Source organism: Oncorhynchus masou, chromosome 23 (genome assembly GCF_036934945.1).
Source record: "Oncorhynchus masou masou isolate Uvic2021 chromosome 23, UVic_Omas_1.1, whole genome shotgun sequence".
In the NCBI taxonomy this organism is placed as follows: Eukaryota; Metazoa; Chordata; class Actinopteri; order Salmoniformes; family Salmonidae; genus Oncorhynchus; species Oncorhynchus masou.
Window position 1 is genome coordinate 46,899,500 of NC_088234.1, and position 18,206 is coordinate 46,917,705.

Here is an 18,206-nt window from a genome sequence, read left to right on the forward strand (position 1 = left end):
AGATTCAGGCTGCATTCTCAGAGTAATTGTACTGGTAAATGACCATTTAAAAGGAGAGCCCGAGAGATAAAGGAGCTCCTGTTGGGCTTCGGCTCCTTTTTTACAGTTCATTTGTACGCTGATCATGTACTTACAGACTCACCGGCTCACTGACGTCAGACAGCCTAACAGTCAACCAGGACCACTACTTCTACGAACGCTTCACCTTTAGTATTGTACTTCAGACAAAACGATGGAACCCCATAGGGTGGCAGACAAAAGTGTGCCAGTCTTAACTTAGTTTTGGGATCCTTTACAATTAAAAGCTATTATGTAAAAATAGCTGTTAGGCTTCTGTATAACAACTAAAGCAAAGCAGACCAAAACTCTTCAGTAATATTTTTTAAGACAACCAGGCAAGTGACTCACTACAATCCTCAATGTGGTCAACACTAAGGTCATATCACCAGAGCAGAGAGAAATCACTGTGGCGGGGGGTTGTGAGATCATAGCTGTATGCTTGAGTTGGGGTCCTCGGGGCATAGAACAAACCCTAATCTGTTGTACAAACAAGGGTGGCAGGAGTTATCAGTGGCGGAACTGACGGCAACACCCTGAAAGAAAAAAAAAAGAGGCCCGAGCAGTTCTCGAGTGAGATAGCAGAGCCGGTCTCAGAAGCTGTGAAACCCGGGGCTTTTGATGTCCGCCTTCTATCAGTGAAGAGGAAAAGAACACACCGATTACAGGACTCCAGAGTTCCAACCAAACACTCAGACCAACATCCTCCTGGGGGGAATAAACTCTACTCTTTACTATACATGCGTCACACACACACACACACACACACACACACACACACACACACACACACACACACACACACACACAAGATCCAAAGAAATAAAGCTCCTAAAAGGAGGCAGATTGTCTAGACCTCTTGCCGTTGATATTACACACAGGAGATTTAATCAAAATAATATCTGAAATTGTTGCACTAATAAACTATACTTAAGTGGTGGCATGGCCCAGGGCCCAGTTTGAGCTGGGCTGTCCCCTGGCGAAGTCAGATTGGCACAGAGCAGTGTTGGGAGGCAGTGTGGAAACTTATAAAACACACAGCAGACTGGAACCAGATCAAACGGGCCAAGCCCCAAATAGAAACCAGAGAGCTGAGGGTAGATGGCTCTCTTTCTCCCTCCCACACTCCTTCTCTCTCCGCTTCTTCGCTCTCCCTCTGGGAACTGTGCTCGGTCTCGACTGGCTTGAGTCATGTTTGAGGGATGGGGAAAGGGATTCAGGAGGCTCCCGGATGCTTTGATGAGGTGATGAAAGCCTCTTTATAGTCCCTGAGTAAGCACATAAAACTCGGGACACGTTTTTACTGTAGTGACTCTGGGAGCGTCGAGGACTTCTGAGGCCTCTCCCACTGGAGTCTACAGAGAAAGCCATGTTGACAATACAAGACTTAAAGTTCACCATCAAACCCCCAAAGAGCCTCAAGGCCCTTTTTGTTTGTATTTGGCTGGGTCTCGCTAGTGAAGACACAGAGTACCTCTCTTCCCCTCTACTAGGAGGCCTGTGATTGGCTGGAGGCCATGATTGATGGAGAGCAGCGGCTGTCAGTGGGGCTGGAAATGGCTGCTGGTGCTCTCTCTGCCTCCACATGTGTGCTTAATTCTGCCGCCAGTCACGGCGGAGTCTGAGGTCTGGCAGAGCACCCCCAGTAATGAGCCTCTCCATCTCCAGTCAGCCACATGTTGCACTCTTAAAGGGCCAGCACACTCCAATGCTAACTAGCCAACCCATCTACTGGCAATGGAATGCAGTGCTCTTAAAGGGCCAGCAGCAGAGCCTTTTTTGTCAGAGCCAGCCATAAGAGTGCAGCGACATGAGATAAACAGTGTTCTGAACTGGTTGTTCTTCTAACAGGACACACTGTGGAGGTGAGGGGAGTCGTATATCTGCATACAAACACAGTCACTGAAACCTGCCCTCTCCTAAAGCCTCAGGCGAAAATGAGTAAGAGTGTGTGTGTGAAGAACAAGTGAGAAGAAAATGAGAGAGCAAGGTAGAGAGGGAGATAGAAAGAGAGATCAGTTCACAGCAACAAACCCCAGAGACGATCAACCTTCCTCTCTGACCTTGGGGGGGGGGGATCTGGACAGGGAGAAAAAGCTACCTGAAATTACAACTCTTGAAGTGGGTGACTCGGCAAGTAAATGAGAAGTTTGGAGGTATTAGCTGACAAGTATATGCATCCTTGATAAAGATGAGCAAAAATGACTGCATTCAATAAATAATAACAAATATGAGCTATATTGTATTCTCAAAAAAATAATTTATACTAATACAATTGCTCAGAGAAAGATTTGTTTAACAAGTTGTAAAACATTCTCAAAAAAGGTAGGGGTCCACGTGTTTGGCACCTCTGTTTTCAATGACAATAACAGCAGAGCCTTTTTCTAAAATGTTTTCTGAGTTGGAGAACCCATTGGGAGGGATCTTAGACCATTCCTCCATAAAGAATCTTTCCAGATCCTTGATATGTAGGCAGTCATTGTAAATAAGGGTTAAATAGATAAATAAAAATCATGTCTGTGTTTATGGACTGCCCACTTCAATTCAAACAGGTTTTCAATGGGTTTTGTCTGGAGATAGATGGCTATTGCAAAATTGAGATTTTGTACCCAATTAACAATTTCTTTGTGGATTTGATGTGTGCCTGAGGTTAATGTCTTGCCTGTGATCCACCTGTGGCCAAGTTTCAGCCTCCTGGTAATGGCAACTAGGTTTTTGGCTAAAAATGTCCTGGTAGTGGGTAAAGTTCATTATGCCATTGACCTTAAGGACCAGTGGAAAAGAAATAGCCCCAAACCATCAAAGAGCCACCACCATATTTTACAGTAGGTGTGGGGTTATTTTCTGCTTATGCGTTCTCATTTCAACACCAGACCCAACACTGGTGTGTGTGGTCAAAGACCTCTATTTTCATGTCATCTGACCAAAGTGCCGGTTCCAAACCAACGACATTTAGCAAACTCCAGGCGTTTACATTTTTTTGGAAAATAGAGCTCGTTGGTGATGTATTGAAAGGTATTGAAAACAGGGGTGTCTATTATTTTTACCCCTACCTTTGAGGGGGGGGGGAGTAGTACTTGTGGGACAAAATCTATTTCTCTGAGCAATTATATTCATATAAAATAATATACATTTTCCACTTTTTGGAGAATACAATATAGTTCCAATATTAAAAATAATTTTTGCTCATCTTTATCAGGGGTGTCAATCATTTCGGACCCCCACTGTAAGCCTTACAAATGAAACCCAGAGACTTCGATGGCTCCCCCTTTCAGCTCCATCACCACTTTCCCAGTGGCAAAGGACAGTATACAGAGAAGATATTTATACTTCTTGCGTTGTTCCTCCGGTTTGTGATGACAATAGAAAAGTGATAGCGGCTGTTACCAAATCTCCTCCTCGCAGGTAGTGTTACTGGAACCTCTTCACCACAGCACAAATCCAATACATTCTGTTCATCTTAGTCAGTGATTCACTACAAGGCTTTTGCCCAAGATGTAGGACAAAAAGAGAAAAAAACCCAGTGTGTGTTCTTTGAATGTTATTGGAGAATTTCCTGGGGAGTTCATTCAACAACCTCGGTTACCCGGCAACAGTTAAATACCTTGAAATAGGTATTTAACAAGCTGCAACAGCCTCACGCTAATTAAAACTCCTCACACATGGAAAACAACAGCAAATTAAAAAAACTAGACCTATAAAACATCCGCCTTTTCCCCTTGGTGAGACAAAAGTGGAATTCTAATTGGTTTGTTGACACTTCAGGAGCAAAAAAAGTGAGTGTGAAAAGAGCATTCATGAGCTAGCACAGCACGCCCCTTATACAGCCACTCTGGCAGCCTCTTGCCCAGCGGGCACCTCTGTCCCTGCCCCCTCTCCCCATAACGCTTGGCATATGCCAGGCCCAGGCCCCACACTCCCTTACTAATCAGCAAGCGCAGCGGGGGAGAAAAAAATAAATAAATAAAAAAGCGATAGAGAAAAACCTCTCGTGGGATTGAATTATTTCCGGAGAACAATGAATGTTTGGAGTATTTTTTGCCCTGTAACGACTGACAGTATTATAGAGGAAATGGTTCACGTGAAAAAAGGAACCCAGACTGCCAACAATCACTTCAACAGCTTCCTGTAGTGAGAGGAGGGGGGGGGGGTTCTCTGGTGGGTCACGACCATCAATGACTGAGCTGCTGGCGGGAAGGAAGGAGAGAGGCTAACCTGGCCCTGCCTGGGTACAGAGGCACTGTTTCACTGTACAGTATGCCTGGTACAAGGTAGACATGGGAGACCCAGAGTTAATGGAGACTAATCAAAACAATAGCATGGGCTCTTTGATAACAAAACAGGGTCCCAACCAGTCTCAGAGAACGACGCTCTGATTTAAATCATCCCTAAGACTTGGACCGGCCTTGCCTTCCTCTTATCAGCCTGCGTGTGGGTGTGTGTGACGGAGTGCTAAAAAGCTCTGCTTTTAGAGTAATCAGATCCTGATATTTGCCTTCACATCTCATTGGCTGGTTAAAGGTGACCTTTTATTAGCCTGAGAGCTCCGTCTTTATGGCCCTGGTTGGCTTTATGGCTGCTGGTTGGTTCACTGTGGAGGCCCCGCCGGGCAGGCAGTAGGAGAGCAACAGTAGGAGCAGCTAGAGGGAGGCCCTTTTATGAGGCCCCAGCCCATTAAGATCCATATCCTCCCGGCATCAAACATGTCCGGGTAAAACCAGCGTTATACTTGAGGCCTGCGTGTGCCCGGTACATAGAAGAAAACGATCTTGGTGACTAAATTGTGCTGTGATCAGAGCGTATTCAGTGTCTCTTCCATACATCGTTCACTCACAAAGCATGATCTCTCACGACAAGGCAAAATGAGGCAATTTCATCGGAACATCACATGATATTCAACATGGTCTAATCTCATTGAGAACAGGGCATTTCCCAAGTGGGAAATGGGTGTTTCTGCACATCACGCTAACCTTGATATTGAGAGAAAGGACTGAGTTGTACCTATGGTGCTTGGTCCCCTAATTAGCATATATGCAAAAGTTCAATTTCATTGCCATATTATCCTGTTAGGACCACATGGAGGTTGTGTTACTATTATTTAACTAGGTAGCTTACTTAGGTCATGCATTTCAAAAGGCATTGCATCACCAGTTAATGAATTCCATCATGGCCATTACAATACTGATCTCTCCATAATGGGGGATGGGGGACTGTGGGTCACATAAGTGCCTTGCTTAAACAAAAGCATAAATAAGTATTTATGCTAATTTTATTGAACAACATTTATCATGCCCCTTCTCCATATGCAATAGATGGAGTGTTTCAAAACTTCTTATTTTGTCTTGGTGTCCCCCTTCGTAACGGAGATCAAATTGAAAGTAAATATTTCAAATCCTGTATTTACAATATTCGTCACGTGCCCACACACCTCTAATTCTGAAACGTAAGCATACCTCAGAGGGGTTGCCCTGGTAGTAATTGTAGGTTTTTATAAAGCACCCAAGACCAATCTGTAAATTCATTTGACAATTGGAAAAAGAGCTACAGTGTAAATACTGCAATGCGGGTTGGATTGAATTGAGCTCCTATTCTTAATTTTCAAGGTGATGATAGCATGTTTCTCCCTAAAACAATATCGCAATAAATGTGAGTCCACGTTCCAAATATCATTTTTTTTGCGCCCCATGGGGAATTCGAACTTCGACCGCAAGTGGTAATAGATGTCAGGAACTCGATGCCTTACAGCTGTAAGCCAACGGTCCAGAGACGTATTTGCTCGCGATGCATATCATCTTATTATCAGAGCCTGCCAGTGGACTTCTGGTTAGTATGCTTTACTGAGAAAGTTTTGGCATCATTTTAGGGCTGACCACATTTAGTCGACTGGTTGATTGTTTGGTTGATAGGCTGTTGATCGTCCGAGATTTCTTTAGTCAAGCAGTAGCAAAAAAATGAATGGTGTACAAGACACCTGTCTGATTGGCGCCTGTGAGTGGACTGATCCATTGTGGAGGACGTTCGAATGGCACAGTCCATCACTCTAAGACGTGCTACTGAAATTGCATATGTTTATATTATGTAAGAACAACAGTGCAACACTAATAAAAATATTATTATTTTATAACAAAGACTCCTGAGTTGGATAGTGGTCGCTGTCCGCGGTTCTGAAACACATTATTGCGCTGTTGAATTGGTGCCTTTTACTAGGCCATGTTGCTTTGTGCATAATAGCAAAGTTAACCAGAATCTTGGTGTTGAGAACAATGCAGCGGGGGCAGCAGCAGAGATAGGAGACAAAAAGAAGTGAGGCGAGACGAAACCAACTTAATTAGGTCTATAATCAATAGACTAACTTAAAATGTTGTAAAACTGTTTCCCCCCCTCAATTCTACACACAATATCACATAATTACAAAGCAAAAACAGTTTAGAAATGTTTGCTAATTTATTAAAATACTGAAATTACATTTACATAAGTATTGGGACCCTTTACTCAGTACTTTGTTGAAGCACCTTTGGCAGCGATTACAGCATCAAATCATTTTGGGTAAGATGACACACCTGTATTTGGGGAGCTTCTCCCATTCTTCTCTGCAGAGCCTCTCAAGCTTTGTCAGGATGGATGGGGAGCATTGCTGTACATCTATTTTCAGGTCTCTCCAGAGATGTTGGATTGGGTTCAAGTCCAGGCTCTGGCTGGGCCACTAGAGGACATTCAGACTTATCCCGTAGCCACTCCTGCATCGTCTTGGCTGTGTGCTTAAGGTCGTTGTCCTGTTGGAAGGTGAACCTTCGCCCCAGTCTGAGGTCTTGAGCGCCCTGGAGCAGGTTTCACCAAGGATCTCTGTATTTTACTCCACTCATCTTTCTCTCGATTCTGACTAGTGATCCCTGCTGCTGAAAAACATTGCCACAGTATGACGCTGCCACCACCATGCTTCAACATAGTAATGGTGCCAGGTTTCTTCCAGATGTGAGGTTTGGCAATCAGGCTGAAGAGTTTATTCTTAGTTTCATCAGATCAGAGAATCTTGTTTCTCATGGTCAGAGTCCTTTAGGGGCCTTTTCGCAAACTCCAATCGAACTGTCATGTACCTTTTAATGAGGAGTGGGTTCCGTCTGGCCACTACCATACAGGCCTGATTGGTGGAGTGCTGCAGAGATGATTGTCCTTCTGGAAGGTTCTTCCATCTCCACAGAGGAAGTCTAGAGCTCTGTCAGAGTGACCATCTGGTTCTTGGTCTCGAGTCTCATAAGGCATTCCTGTTTTGAAAATATTTGCAAACCTGTTTTCGCTTTGTTATTTAAGTTAGTGTGTAGAATGCTGAGGATATTGTTTTTTAAAATACATTTTAGGGTAAGGCTGTAACGTAACAAAATGTGGAAAAAGTTAAGGTCTTGAACACTTTCTGGAGGCACTGCATATCTACAGAAATAAGACAGATCCTGCCTCTGTTGGCTGCTTGGTTGATAGCCTACTGATTCCATGAGCACCAATCCTCATGCAACAACTTCCCAAATTCAGCTGTTTTTAATCTTTGCTATTAAGTAATAAATGCTTTACACTTTTTTATAATTTATTTAATTTTGTTCAAATTTTCAAAATGGTCATACAAATTCTATTTCGAATAACCCTCTTTCCTCAATCTCCTTATTGTTGTTATTATGATCATCATTCAATCAAATTTGATTAAATAACATTTTATTCGTCACATACATGTTTAGCAGATGTTATTGCGGGTGTAGCAAAATGTTTGCGAAATGGATAAGTAATGTCGTAATTAGTAGGCTTATACCCTGACGACACCGCTCGCGTCATGTGCGCTAGCATTTCAAAATAAGTTTAGAAATCTATGTTATTCAATTATTGCACCCACACTGCTCGCGAGCGTCACCAAGGGTTAAAATAGAAGTCCTTTCTATTTCTGACGCCGATCGCGCTGCAAGTCCTGCCTCTCCCACCTCCTCATTGGTTTATAGAAGCAGGTACCCACGTGCCATCTCCTCATTGGTTATACCCACGTGGGCGATTGAAAGACGAACTGTGTTGCTGGTCATTGTGGTAATACTATGAATGTTTTGATGCCAATCACCATACAAGTTCAAAGATGAAAAAGCCTGGGAAGAGAGATGACTAGAAATAATTTGGTTGACCGTTTTATGTGTTGATAAATTGTCAGAGTAGAGGACCTTGTGCATTTCAGGTAAAATAACAACTCAATGTTTATATCCCTGGACAAATTTACTAGCAAACAGCAAGCTAGCTAAATAGGACAAATTAGCCAGCAAGTTTAAGCTAACTAGATAAATTGCCATAAAAGGTGTAATGCTTTTCGACCTGTCCCCAAATTAAATGTAATTGGTTCAGAGTTTGTTTTGATATTTTAACCTGCGTGTTGTGGCCGCGTTTGGTGTAGGGGGACAAAATAAATGTATGCACGATGGCGCACGCACGCAGCTGGTTTGGGTTCCGTGTTAGTATAGCAGCCTTGTATAACCACCATCGAGCTGAAGGCCTTAAAGCGCAACCAGTTTAGTCGTAGTACCGTAACTTACTTTGGCCTATAATTTAAATACTTATATAGGCTACTGTATCAATAATTTATTTGTTCATGTCATGACACAGCATACTAGTCATTAATGACGTGACATGCAAACAAGCGCTTTAGTTTTAAAATAAAATTAGCATAAACAATAAATAGGCCTAAACCATTCCATTTCGGAAATTGCATTCACAAATTAATGACTTTTCTAGTCTTTGATGTAATAAAGACCTTACCAAAAAAAAAACATATGTATAAAAAGTAAATACTCTAGTACGCTTATAATTTATTCAGTGTTTACATTGTTCCAAATGGTGAGAAAAATACTGTAATCTAACAGCACCTGTTTGGCACACATAATATGCACACAGCGCTTGCTCCATACCTTATTTTACCTTTATCTCCAATATTTTCCACAACTCGTCACATTTATTCCACACATTCTGACCTCCTGAGCAACCAGTAAACACATTCCCCGTTTCTAGTTTTTCACATCATCTGCATCTATTTTGCTTTCACAAGTGTGACAGTGTTCAGAGTTTCTTATAACCAATTTATTGATGTGATTATGATATGCCATAGGTCAGGCCCGATTGGTCACGTGCATGCGACGCATACATGTGTCACGTAAAGAGAGCAAGGGGTGAGGAAATGTTTTTTTCAGAAACAAATGAGAGATTTCTGTAAGATACCTTTTCAGTTAGAAATGGCTGTAATTATGTTGCAGCTTCAGGAACAGAGCTATACACACAGACATTCTGTGGTGGTCACTACAGCAGGGAGGAAGGAGACAACGGGTGCTAGTCACAGTCAGGCGCTGTAAGTCAGAGCCCGGCGGCACAATCAAATCAATTGCGGTCAGACTCCCTCTAGTCATTTATGCATCTTAATTATTTAATCAAACAGTTTGCTTAAGGCATCAGACAAGCTCAGTGCATACAGTTGATTTGATTAAATTACATAGGATTAAGGTTAAGCAATTGGTCAAAAGAACAGACGACTCCTGGTCAACCAATTTTTTTGGGGGTCTGGGACAGTCCTAGATTAGGTACGACTATGAATATTTATGAGCAATTCCCCCAACATACAGTTACCCAATAACCTTACATCAAAAACAGCATATTAGAGTATCCTTAAAGAGAGTGGGAGACACAGATAGTTGTGTGTAGTAATAAGAGAGGTGGCAGGGGCAGTGGGACAACAGAGGACTACAATAACAGAGGAGCCAGTCTTACTTTGAATACCTTCAGCTCTGATCACCAATAGGATCCAGACTCCCACCGCAGCGATGAAAAAGGGAAGCACTGTCATCTTGGCACAGTGACTTGCTGAGTGGGCTGGACTGCGCTCTGTGGGAGCTTGTTGGTCACTGGTGGTCACCCCTGTGGGCTCTGATGGTGTGCCTCGTCCTGTCCCTTCCTGATTCAGCTCAGGGAGAGCAGGAGCATAGTTTTCCCCCGTTGTGGGAGTGGAGGTACGGGTGAATATGTACGGGGAGGGTGAGGCAAGTGGGTGAGGGAGGATGAGTAGGATGGCACAAAAACTAAAATCTTCCTTCTCACAGGCTACCTCGGTTGGAAACTCTGGAAAATTAGAGAGAAAAGGGAAATATTGTTAGAGAGGAAGTACAGTATAAAACACAGCTTCTAGAACACTAACGCCATTTTACAACCTGGATTTTCCTTGCATGTGTCACTGCAAAGTGGCAGGCCCTTGCACAGCAATGTTGTGATCAAGTTTGGAGAGGCCAGTGGGTTGACACTGACAGTAAACCCTTATTGTCTTTGTAAGCCCTCGGCTGCATGTGATCAGATTTGCTGAGCAATTTAGCACAAATTGGGAGCAAACATACCAGACTGTGGTGGATAAAAACAACAATGTTCACTGGAAAATTAGAAAAAAGCGTCAATAGTACGGTTGGTCGATTTTGAGACGCCACAGCCAATGTATTTGGAAAGTATTCAAGGCCCCTTAACTTTTTCCACATTTTGATGTGTCACAGCCCTTTCCTAAAATTGATGAAATAAATAAAAATCCTCAATCTGCACAAAATACCCCATAATGACAAAGCGGAAAGCTTGTGGTCACCTTAACACTCTTCCCAACTAACAAATGGATTTTCCACTTGAAGATGTTACTCTGACAGAACAAAATGACGCAGCAGCGGCTTCCCGACCGATTAGATCAGCTCCTTCGTCCAAAAACAGCAGACAGAAAACCCACTTATGATCGGTTGGGAATAGGTATTGGGAAACAGATGCCCTGCTGTACAATCTTTTAACAAAGCAGAACGCTTCCTCTGTCATTTGAACAGGTGATTCCATTGTGGCATTACATCGCTGATGCAAGAGGTGCTTGGGGCTAATGGTGCTTTCAAGACAACATGGAAACTTGGAACCTAGTTTTTGCAGAGACCTTCCTATTGGTTGATTCTGATACTTTTTAAGTGGGAAACTGAGCTCATCTTTCTACAACGAGTTTCCAAGTCAGAAATGTCAGAGTTTCCAAGTTGTCTTGAACGCGGCATAAATGGTAAGATGGATATAAGGCTGATATGACCCTGCTGACATCTAACCTTACACTTTAGTGATCAGAGGGACTAAGCCAATGGGGCAAGGCAGGGCTCTCTGTCGCTCTAATAGCTAACGAACATGTGGGGTGACAACCAGCCTCGGATGAGAACCCCTCGAGAAGCCAAAACTGCACTTCATTCTCCCCTTTTTAATTCTCCTTCTATTATTGTGTGTGTTGTCCATCTTTGCCGGCTTGACCCCACGACCCTGGTCAGGCTGGCGCTACTCTTGAATGGCTAAACATGCCCAAATTATTTGTTGAAGGATATTTCGCAATTACCCGTGTTGGCCTCGTCCAGCGTTAATAACGAGATGTGTCTGTTCCCTGCGCGTCTCACTGCAATTAGCGGCCCTGAGAAGTGCCCGTTCCGAGAGGGGATGACAAATTAGTGGCGGAGCGGCCGGTGTCTGTCAGTTTTGATTTGCCCGAGGGGGACAAAGAGCCCCGACCTGTGCCCCACTTTTCACACATCCCTGACTGGGTAATGAGGGAACAAAGAAGGCCTCCTCAAGGCTGGGGGACAAGACAGCCAACCAGGCACCTTTAAAGAGGGAGAGCAGCAGGACACACCGTGTGTGTGAGGGATTAGGTACGATGGAGAGAACGGAAAGAGAGAGCGAGAGAAAGGGAACAAGTGTGTTACGGGGTGATGGTCAGGACGACAACTGTAGCTAGCCGTTTATCTCTTCGAATGACTAAGAGTTTGACCTTTCTTTTATAAACCGGTGTGCAGACCAAAAATTAGACAAATCAAGGTTAGAACTTTACCAAAGTGGTAGTCTAATCAAATGTATATGCAATCTCCATTACTTTAAGCCAAATGACAAAACAATATTGCAATGGAGACATAATACAAACAATCTCAGCCCTGGGAGAGGAGTTGTTATTATTTATCCTTAACGTTAAGAAAAGTCACTAACGGAAAACAGTTGTGCCCCCCCACAAAAAAAGCTCTCTTTTCGCTAATGATGCACGTGTGTGTTCAGTCTTCGATCTGTTGGGTGTAGAATATCCTAGACTATTTCTTGATGATAGGCCCTGCTTTACTGAAGTTGCGAGACATTGCAAGCCAAGAAATACGGCATTCCATTTCGAGAAACAGCTTTTGATTGCCGATGGATAGGCCGAGTTCACGATTCCGACTGTCTGCCTGGTGGACGACCTGACTACACTGTGCTCCTCCCCTCTCTCTCTGTCCCTTGGTAGCTCGCTATAAAAGATGCCAGTGTTTGTGTTCTCAGAAGTACGGCAACTAATCAAGTCTCCTACGTTCAAAAAAATACATAGAGTAAGATGTGTGTTCTTTCTACTAAATGTCTTGGTAAATCACAGTATTTAAACTTAAAAAGTAATTTCTTAGGAGAGTGGTCTGCAAGCAGGGTGTTCAAGATGATTTGATTACAGTTTTCAGGGCTGGACATTAACTTTTTTTTGCCATGTAGGACTCAAGTCACTTGTCCTCCCCCCGCAAAAATAACATTTTTTCACATCAATGTATGATGCAAGGAACCACTTTACAAAATACCGTAGATAATCATACAAAACTGTAGGCTACACCCTGCCTATTGGCTTCTTGCATATTCAAGCCTGTCTCAAAATAAAACACTGCCTCTTTAAGGCTCTCCTGGAGGATGGTTGGCCACCATTGCTACCCTATAAAATATTGCAACATTACAATTACAACCAAATAATTATTATAAAATAATTCCCAACCAGGGTTCAAAATTAAGGGTGTCCCGTCGTCCTTCAGACAAAGAAAATGTATACGGTTCAAAACAGCCTCTGGGACAGTTCAGAGAGCAATGAGGCTGAAGCAACACGTCAGACTGTTTAGCTTAAAATGTTGATAATGTCTTATTTCTTCATAGTATAAGCTCAACAATGCGCACATGGCTGTAAACTATTATAGGCCTATGCATGTATATAGCAAAATGCAATTAGTGGGAAAACAATTAAAAGTCTCACGTCAGCATCGTTTGGACAAGGGTGTAGCCTATTCCTACCACGTAGACTTTAGGATTTATAAAGGCCTAAATGAAAAATAGATTTGAATATTATTCCAATGTTGACCTCTGATCCAATTCTGATCTGAGTAATTGTTTGATAGTGATATGATTTTTTTTTCTTCCAATTGTTCATTCGGACAACTTAAGCCTATATTATTCTTGTCCGACTACTTTTTATGAGTAACGAAGGAAGTAAAATGTGTGCTAAAATAAGTGCTATGATTTGTTGATTTAACTCAACTTACATTACAAAATATACATTCAATTAAATAAGCCACATCATTTTGAACATTCTAGAAGTTAATGTCGAGCCCTGGTTCCGGTTGCCTAGTGATGAACGTTAGTCCCGATTCAGAAGCAGCATTCATTTACAGAAGTAAAATACCTGTTCAGTGGAGCTTCAAAACCATCTCTAGAGAAGGTTTCGTGTCGACATTTAAAAGTCGTAGTGTACCCTTTACAGACAAACAAACATGCTGTAGCCGAGACTCTTTAAAGGGTATATGACTGCGGTAGATAAAACTTCATTGCCCGAATCTAGCATGATAGGACCATTATTCTACATTATGAATTTATGTGGAATTCATTATTTTTTGTTATCTTTTTAAAAGGAAAACCAGAAAATAAAATAGCAGTTTATACTTTAAGCAAAATTGTCCGTTTGTCACTTCCCTAGTTTCTACCCCTATCAGGTGGAGGCAAGATGAGGTATGCAGAGAAAAAGCCTGTTGTGAGTAGGGCTGTGACTGTCATGGAGCTTTAGAAGACGATAAATTGGCCAGGCAAATGACCGCGGTCACCGTAATAACCGTTCGAATAGCATGCATTATTTATTTACACAAATTTTTCCTCTCCTCCTGACTGCATGTGCTACCATAGAAATAGAATGAATAGAACGGGCGTCCCCCTCCCATTCGAGTCAATTCTGGCATAATGGATGGACTGGAAGCCATTGTGAGTGTACCCACAGGAGCAAAGCGGGAAGCTGTCCCCATCACCCCTGACACATACACTTCCCTTCCTAAACATGAGATGAACAGGGCACAAACATAACAGCTGGGGTTGCTGATTGACATGGAGACACACTATCCCTGCAAAAACAGTCGCTAGATACTAGCGTAGCTGCTGGCTTTTCTCTGAGATTAAGAGAAGCCAACAAAAAGAGGAAAACTGACTAGTAAAGTAACCAACAAAGGGCATAGCCTACAGTTAAGACAGGCAACAACTGTTAAAAAAAATACACCTACAATTAAAAGGAGAATGAGACTAACATTGAGGTACTCAAAAAAAGTGGGCTTGGGCTTAAGAGGCTTAAGATCGTCATCCTTTAGTCTCTGCGATGGTGTCAGGAACTTTTTTGCTGAGTACTAACGCCACCTCTACATGGCTCAGGACTCTGCAATATCTTCTTATGACAGAGAGAGTTAGCAGACTACGCTACATGACCAACAGGTCTGTGGACACCTGCCCGTCGAACATCTCTTTCCAAAATCATGGGCATTAATATGGAGTTGGTCCCCTTTTGCTGCTATAAACAGCCTCCACTCTTCTGGGAAGGCTTTCCACTTGATGTTGGAATGTTGCTGCGGGGACTGGCTTCCATTCAACCACAAGCATTAGTGAGGTCGGGCACTGATGTTGGCAATTAGGCCAAGCTCACAGTCCAAGTTCCAATTCATCCCAAAGGTGTTCGATAAGGTTGAGGTCAGGGCTCTGTGCAGGCCAGTCAAGTTCTTCCACACCGATTTCGTCAAACCATTTCTGTATGGACTTTGCTTTGTGCAAAGGAGCATTGTCATGTTTAAACAGGAAATGGCATTCCCCAAACAGCTGCCACAAAGTTGGAAGCACAGAATTGTCTAGATTGCATGTTATGCTGCAGCGTGAAGATTTCCTGTCACTGGAAGAAAGGGGCCTAGCCCGAACCAAGAAGAAAACAGCCCCAGACCATTATTGCTCATCCACCAAACTTTACAGTTAGCACTATGCATTCAGGCAGGTAGCATTATCCTGGCATCCGCCAAACCCAGATTCGGCCCTCGGACTGCCAGATGGTGAAGCATGAGTCACCGCTCCAGAGAACGTGTTTCCACTGCTCCAGAGTCCAATGGCAGTGAGCTTTACACCACTCCAGCCGACACTTGGCATTGCCCATGGTGATCTTAGGCTTGTGTGGGGCTGCTCGGGCCATGGAAACCCATTTCATGAAGGTCTCAAAGAACAGTTCTTGTGCTGTCGTTGCTTCCAGAGGCAGTTTGTAACTCGTAGTGAATGTTGCAACAGAGGACATACTATTTTTACGGGCTACAGCACTTGGTGGTCCCATTCTGTTAGCTTGTGTGGCCTACCACATCGCGGCTAAGCAGAAATTTTACGAACTGACTTGTTGGAAAGGTAGCATCCTATGACGGTACCACGTTGAAAGTCACTGAGCTCTTCAGTAAGGCCATTCTACTGCCAATGTTTTCCAATGGAGATTGCATGGCTGTGTGCTCAATTCTCAACTCACGGTGCTGAAATAACCGTGAAATAACCGTATTCACCTCATTTGAATGATTATAAAACATACTTTTGTATGTATGTATGTATGTATGTATGTATGTATGTATGTATGTATGTATGTATGTATGTAGAGTGTAGCATTACAAAATAAATCCCCCATCGTCTGGGTGAGAGCACTTGTGTTTGGGTTGATGTGGTGAAGCAGAATTAACACTGCATACATGTTTACCTGGTATTGCTCATTTTAATCTCAAATATTGGCTGCGACCATCCAGGAAATGTACCTTACCCTAAAGCCGTGGTGTAGTGGGGGCTTTACGCGGGGATATGGCATATACACACACTTTTTTTTCTTCTTCAGTGGGTATTGCGTATACTCACTTCTGATCCCTGATGCCTATCAAAGTAGTGTAGTGTAGAACAGTGGCGAAATCATGCACAAAGCAGCCTACACAAAAACGCAAAGCACCGTGAACTATATTCACCCGGGCCGCACATATAGCCTAGTTTCAGCAGAATATATCGCATCAAGAGCACACAGCTCTCAAACCACAATCGTTAGCCGGGTATGGTAGGATAGATGTTTCAACTTATGGGCTCTACCAGCTAACTAAGGCAACACATTTTTTATTTTACCTTTATTTAACTAGGCAAGTCAGTTGAGAACAAATCCTTATTTTCAATGACTGCCTCGGAACAGTGGGGGCAGAATGACAGATTTGTACCTTGTCAGCTCGGGGGTTTGAACTTGCAACCTTCCGGTTAATAGTCCAATGCTCTAATCACTAGGCTACCCTGCCGCCCCGGTTATGCAAACAAATGGGTATGCAAACCAGGTATTGTAAAAGTTTGGTCTGAAGACTTAGGTGAATCGGTGATGTGCAGTTCAGTCATCACGGGCGGTTTCAATGAGCATCTCTAAATGCTGCCCCCGCCCAAAAAATCTTCCTAATTAAATGTTGACTAAAAAGTAGGCCTACCTCTATGTACCTGTTGTAGGCCTGTATGACTCAATTAGTAGAGCACGGCACTTGCAACACCAGGATTATGGTTCGATTCCCGGGGCCACCCATACGTAAAATGGTTGAGCGCATGACTAAGTCACTTTGGATCAAAGCGTCTGCTAAATGGCGAATGTTATATTTTACCTGGCAGAATGTTATGATGATTTGTATCAAATCGGGAGGGGATTTTGCCCCCCCTTCGCCGGGCGGGAAGTCTGGGAAATTTTGGGCAAAATGGGAGTATGCCCACTTCTCCAGGCACCCCTATACCACTGCCTTAAAGGAAAACTTCTACCAAGAGGTCGACTGAAACATGTAGGCCTATAGGTAGCTGGAAAATTGCATCACTGCTCACTGCTCACTCTTCCCTCAGATGAAGAGAATGAAAGGGGGCATTGTCATGTGAAAACGGTGGTGCCACCTGTATAGAATAATCACTCTTACAGCAAACCACTGATGCATGGTCATACCCCTAGGGAAGGAATCCTGGGTCGCACCACTCAATGGATGCCAGGAAATTCAAATGGGCTGGAAATCCAAGGAGTGGCTACAGACAGGAAAACACTGAGAAAACGCTCCCAAAGAGGTCTTTAAATCCCGTCTGGAGACTGAGGTGAACTGATAAGAGTCAAAATCACTCCATTAGGTCAGAGACAACAATGATGGAAATGAAATTGGCATCGTTTCAGAACACCGCAGGGTGCATATTATTAGGACAAGTGGGAGCACATCTAGAAAAGGGTTTAACCTGAGGTGATTTTGAAATGGTAACTCATTCCTCTGACACATTTAGATTTGACTGAACAATCCCTTAAAAGCTGCATAGAGCCAGAGTAGGGAATGATCTTCATATGTCCAACCCTCACAAAATGTATATAACTAATAGGCCTATTTTACAAACGTTAATCTCAAAATTATTCTCTTACAGGTCAGCTTATTCATTAATCCACTCTTCAACTGAGACATGGTTTAGACGCTGACGCTGCTACACCCATATTGTAATAAGGCTCTGTAAAATGAGCCTGGGGGGGGGGTTGTGGCCGACGGCGCTTCCTTCTCTGGATTGCTGCAGAGAAGACAGACATCTATAACCAACCTTCACGCATCTGCATTTCCCGGCTGCAGTCTGAATAAAAACAAAAAGCTTCCTGATTGACTACAATGCTTTATTTCCAACTCCAGAGCTAAAGATATACATATATATATATATATATATATACACGTATAATATTGGGCTTAGGGGAGGGTCAAAATGTAGACTTGACCAATAAGGGCCTGGTGAATGGTGGTATTCTGGAAAAAGGGGTATAAATGAAAAAAACAAAAAAAACAAGTACAACCGAACACTCTCGCTACGACTCTCACACAGCCTTGGAAGGAGCTCTTCACTGCAGCCCTTCTGCCTATAAAGTGAACAGAGTGATGTGGTATGTCATTTGTCTCCTTTCTACCTTTCACCCCCCTCCTTCCATCCTGCTCCCCCACTCGCTCTCCATGCCTTGGCCCAGATCCATGGCCTCT

The 18,206-nt window shown here is 43.1% G+C and overlaps 1 protein-coding gene across 2 annotated transcripts in view; it reads right to left on the reverse strand.

The window, feature by feature from the left end:
* The window catches only part of bmpr1aa (bone morphogenetic protein receptor, type IAa), a 72,162-nt gene that overhangs the window by 9,461 nt on the left and 44,495 nt on the right, over positions 1-18,206 (reverse strand). Inside the window, exon 3 of one of the 2 annotated variants that reach the window (XM_064932275.1) lies at positions 9,844-10,182. In XM_064932275.1, coding sequence (XP_064788347.1) covers positions 9,844-9,910 — 67 coding nt within the window. In that variant the 5' untranslated portion in view covers positions 9,911-10,182. Of the gene's footprint in view, positions 1-9,834; positions 10,183-18,206 lie in introns of both variants that reach the window. The other variant, XM_064932274.1, reaches the window with a different exon arrangement.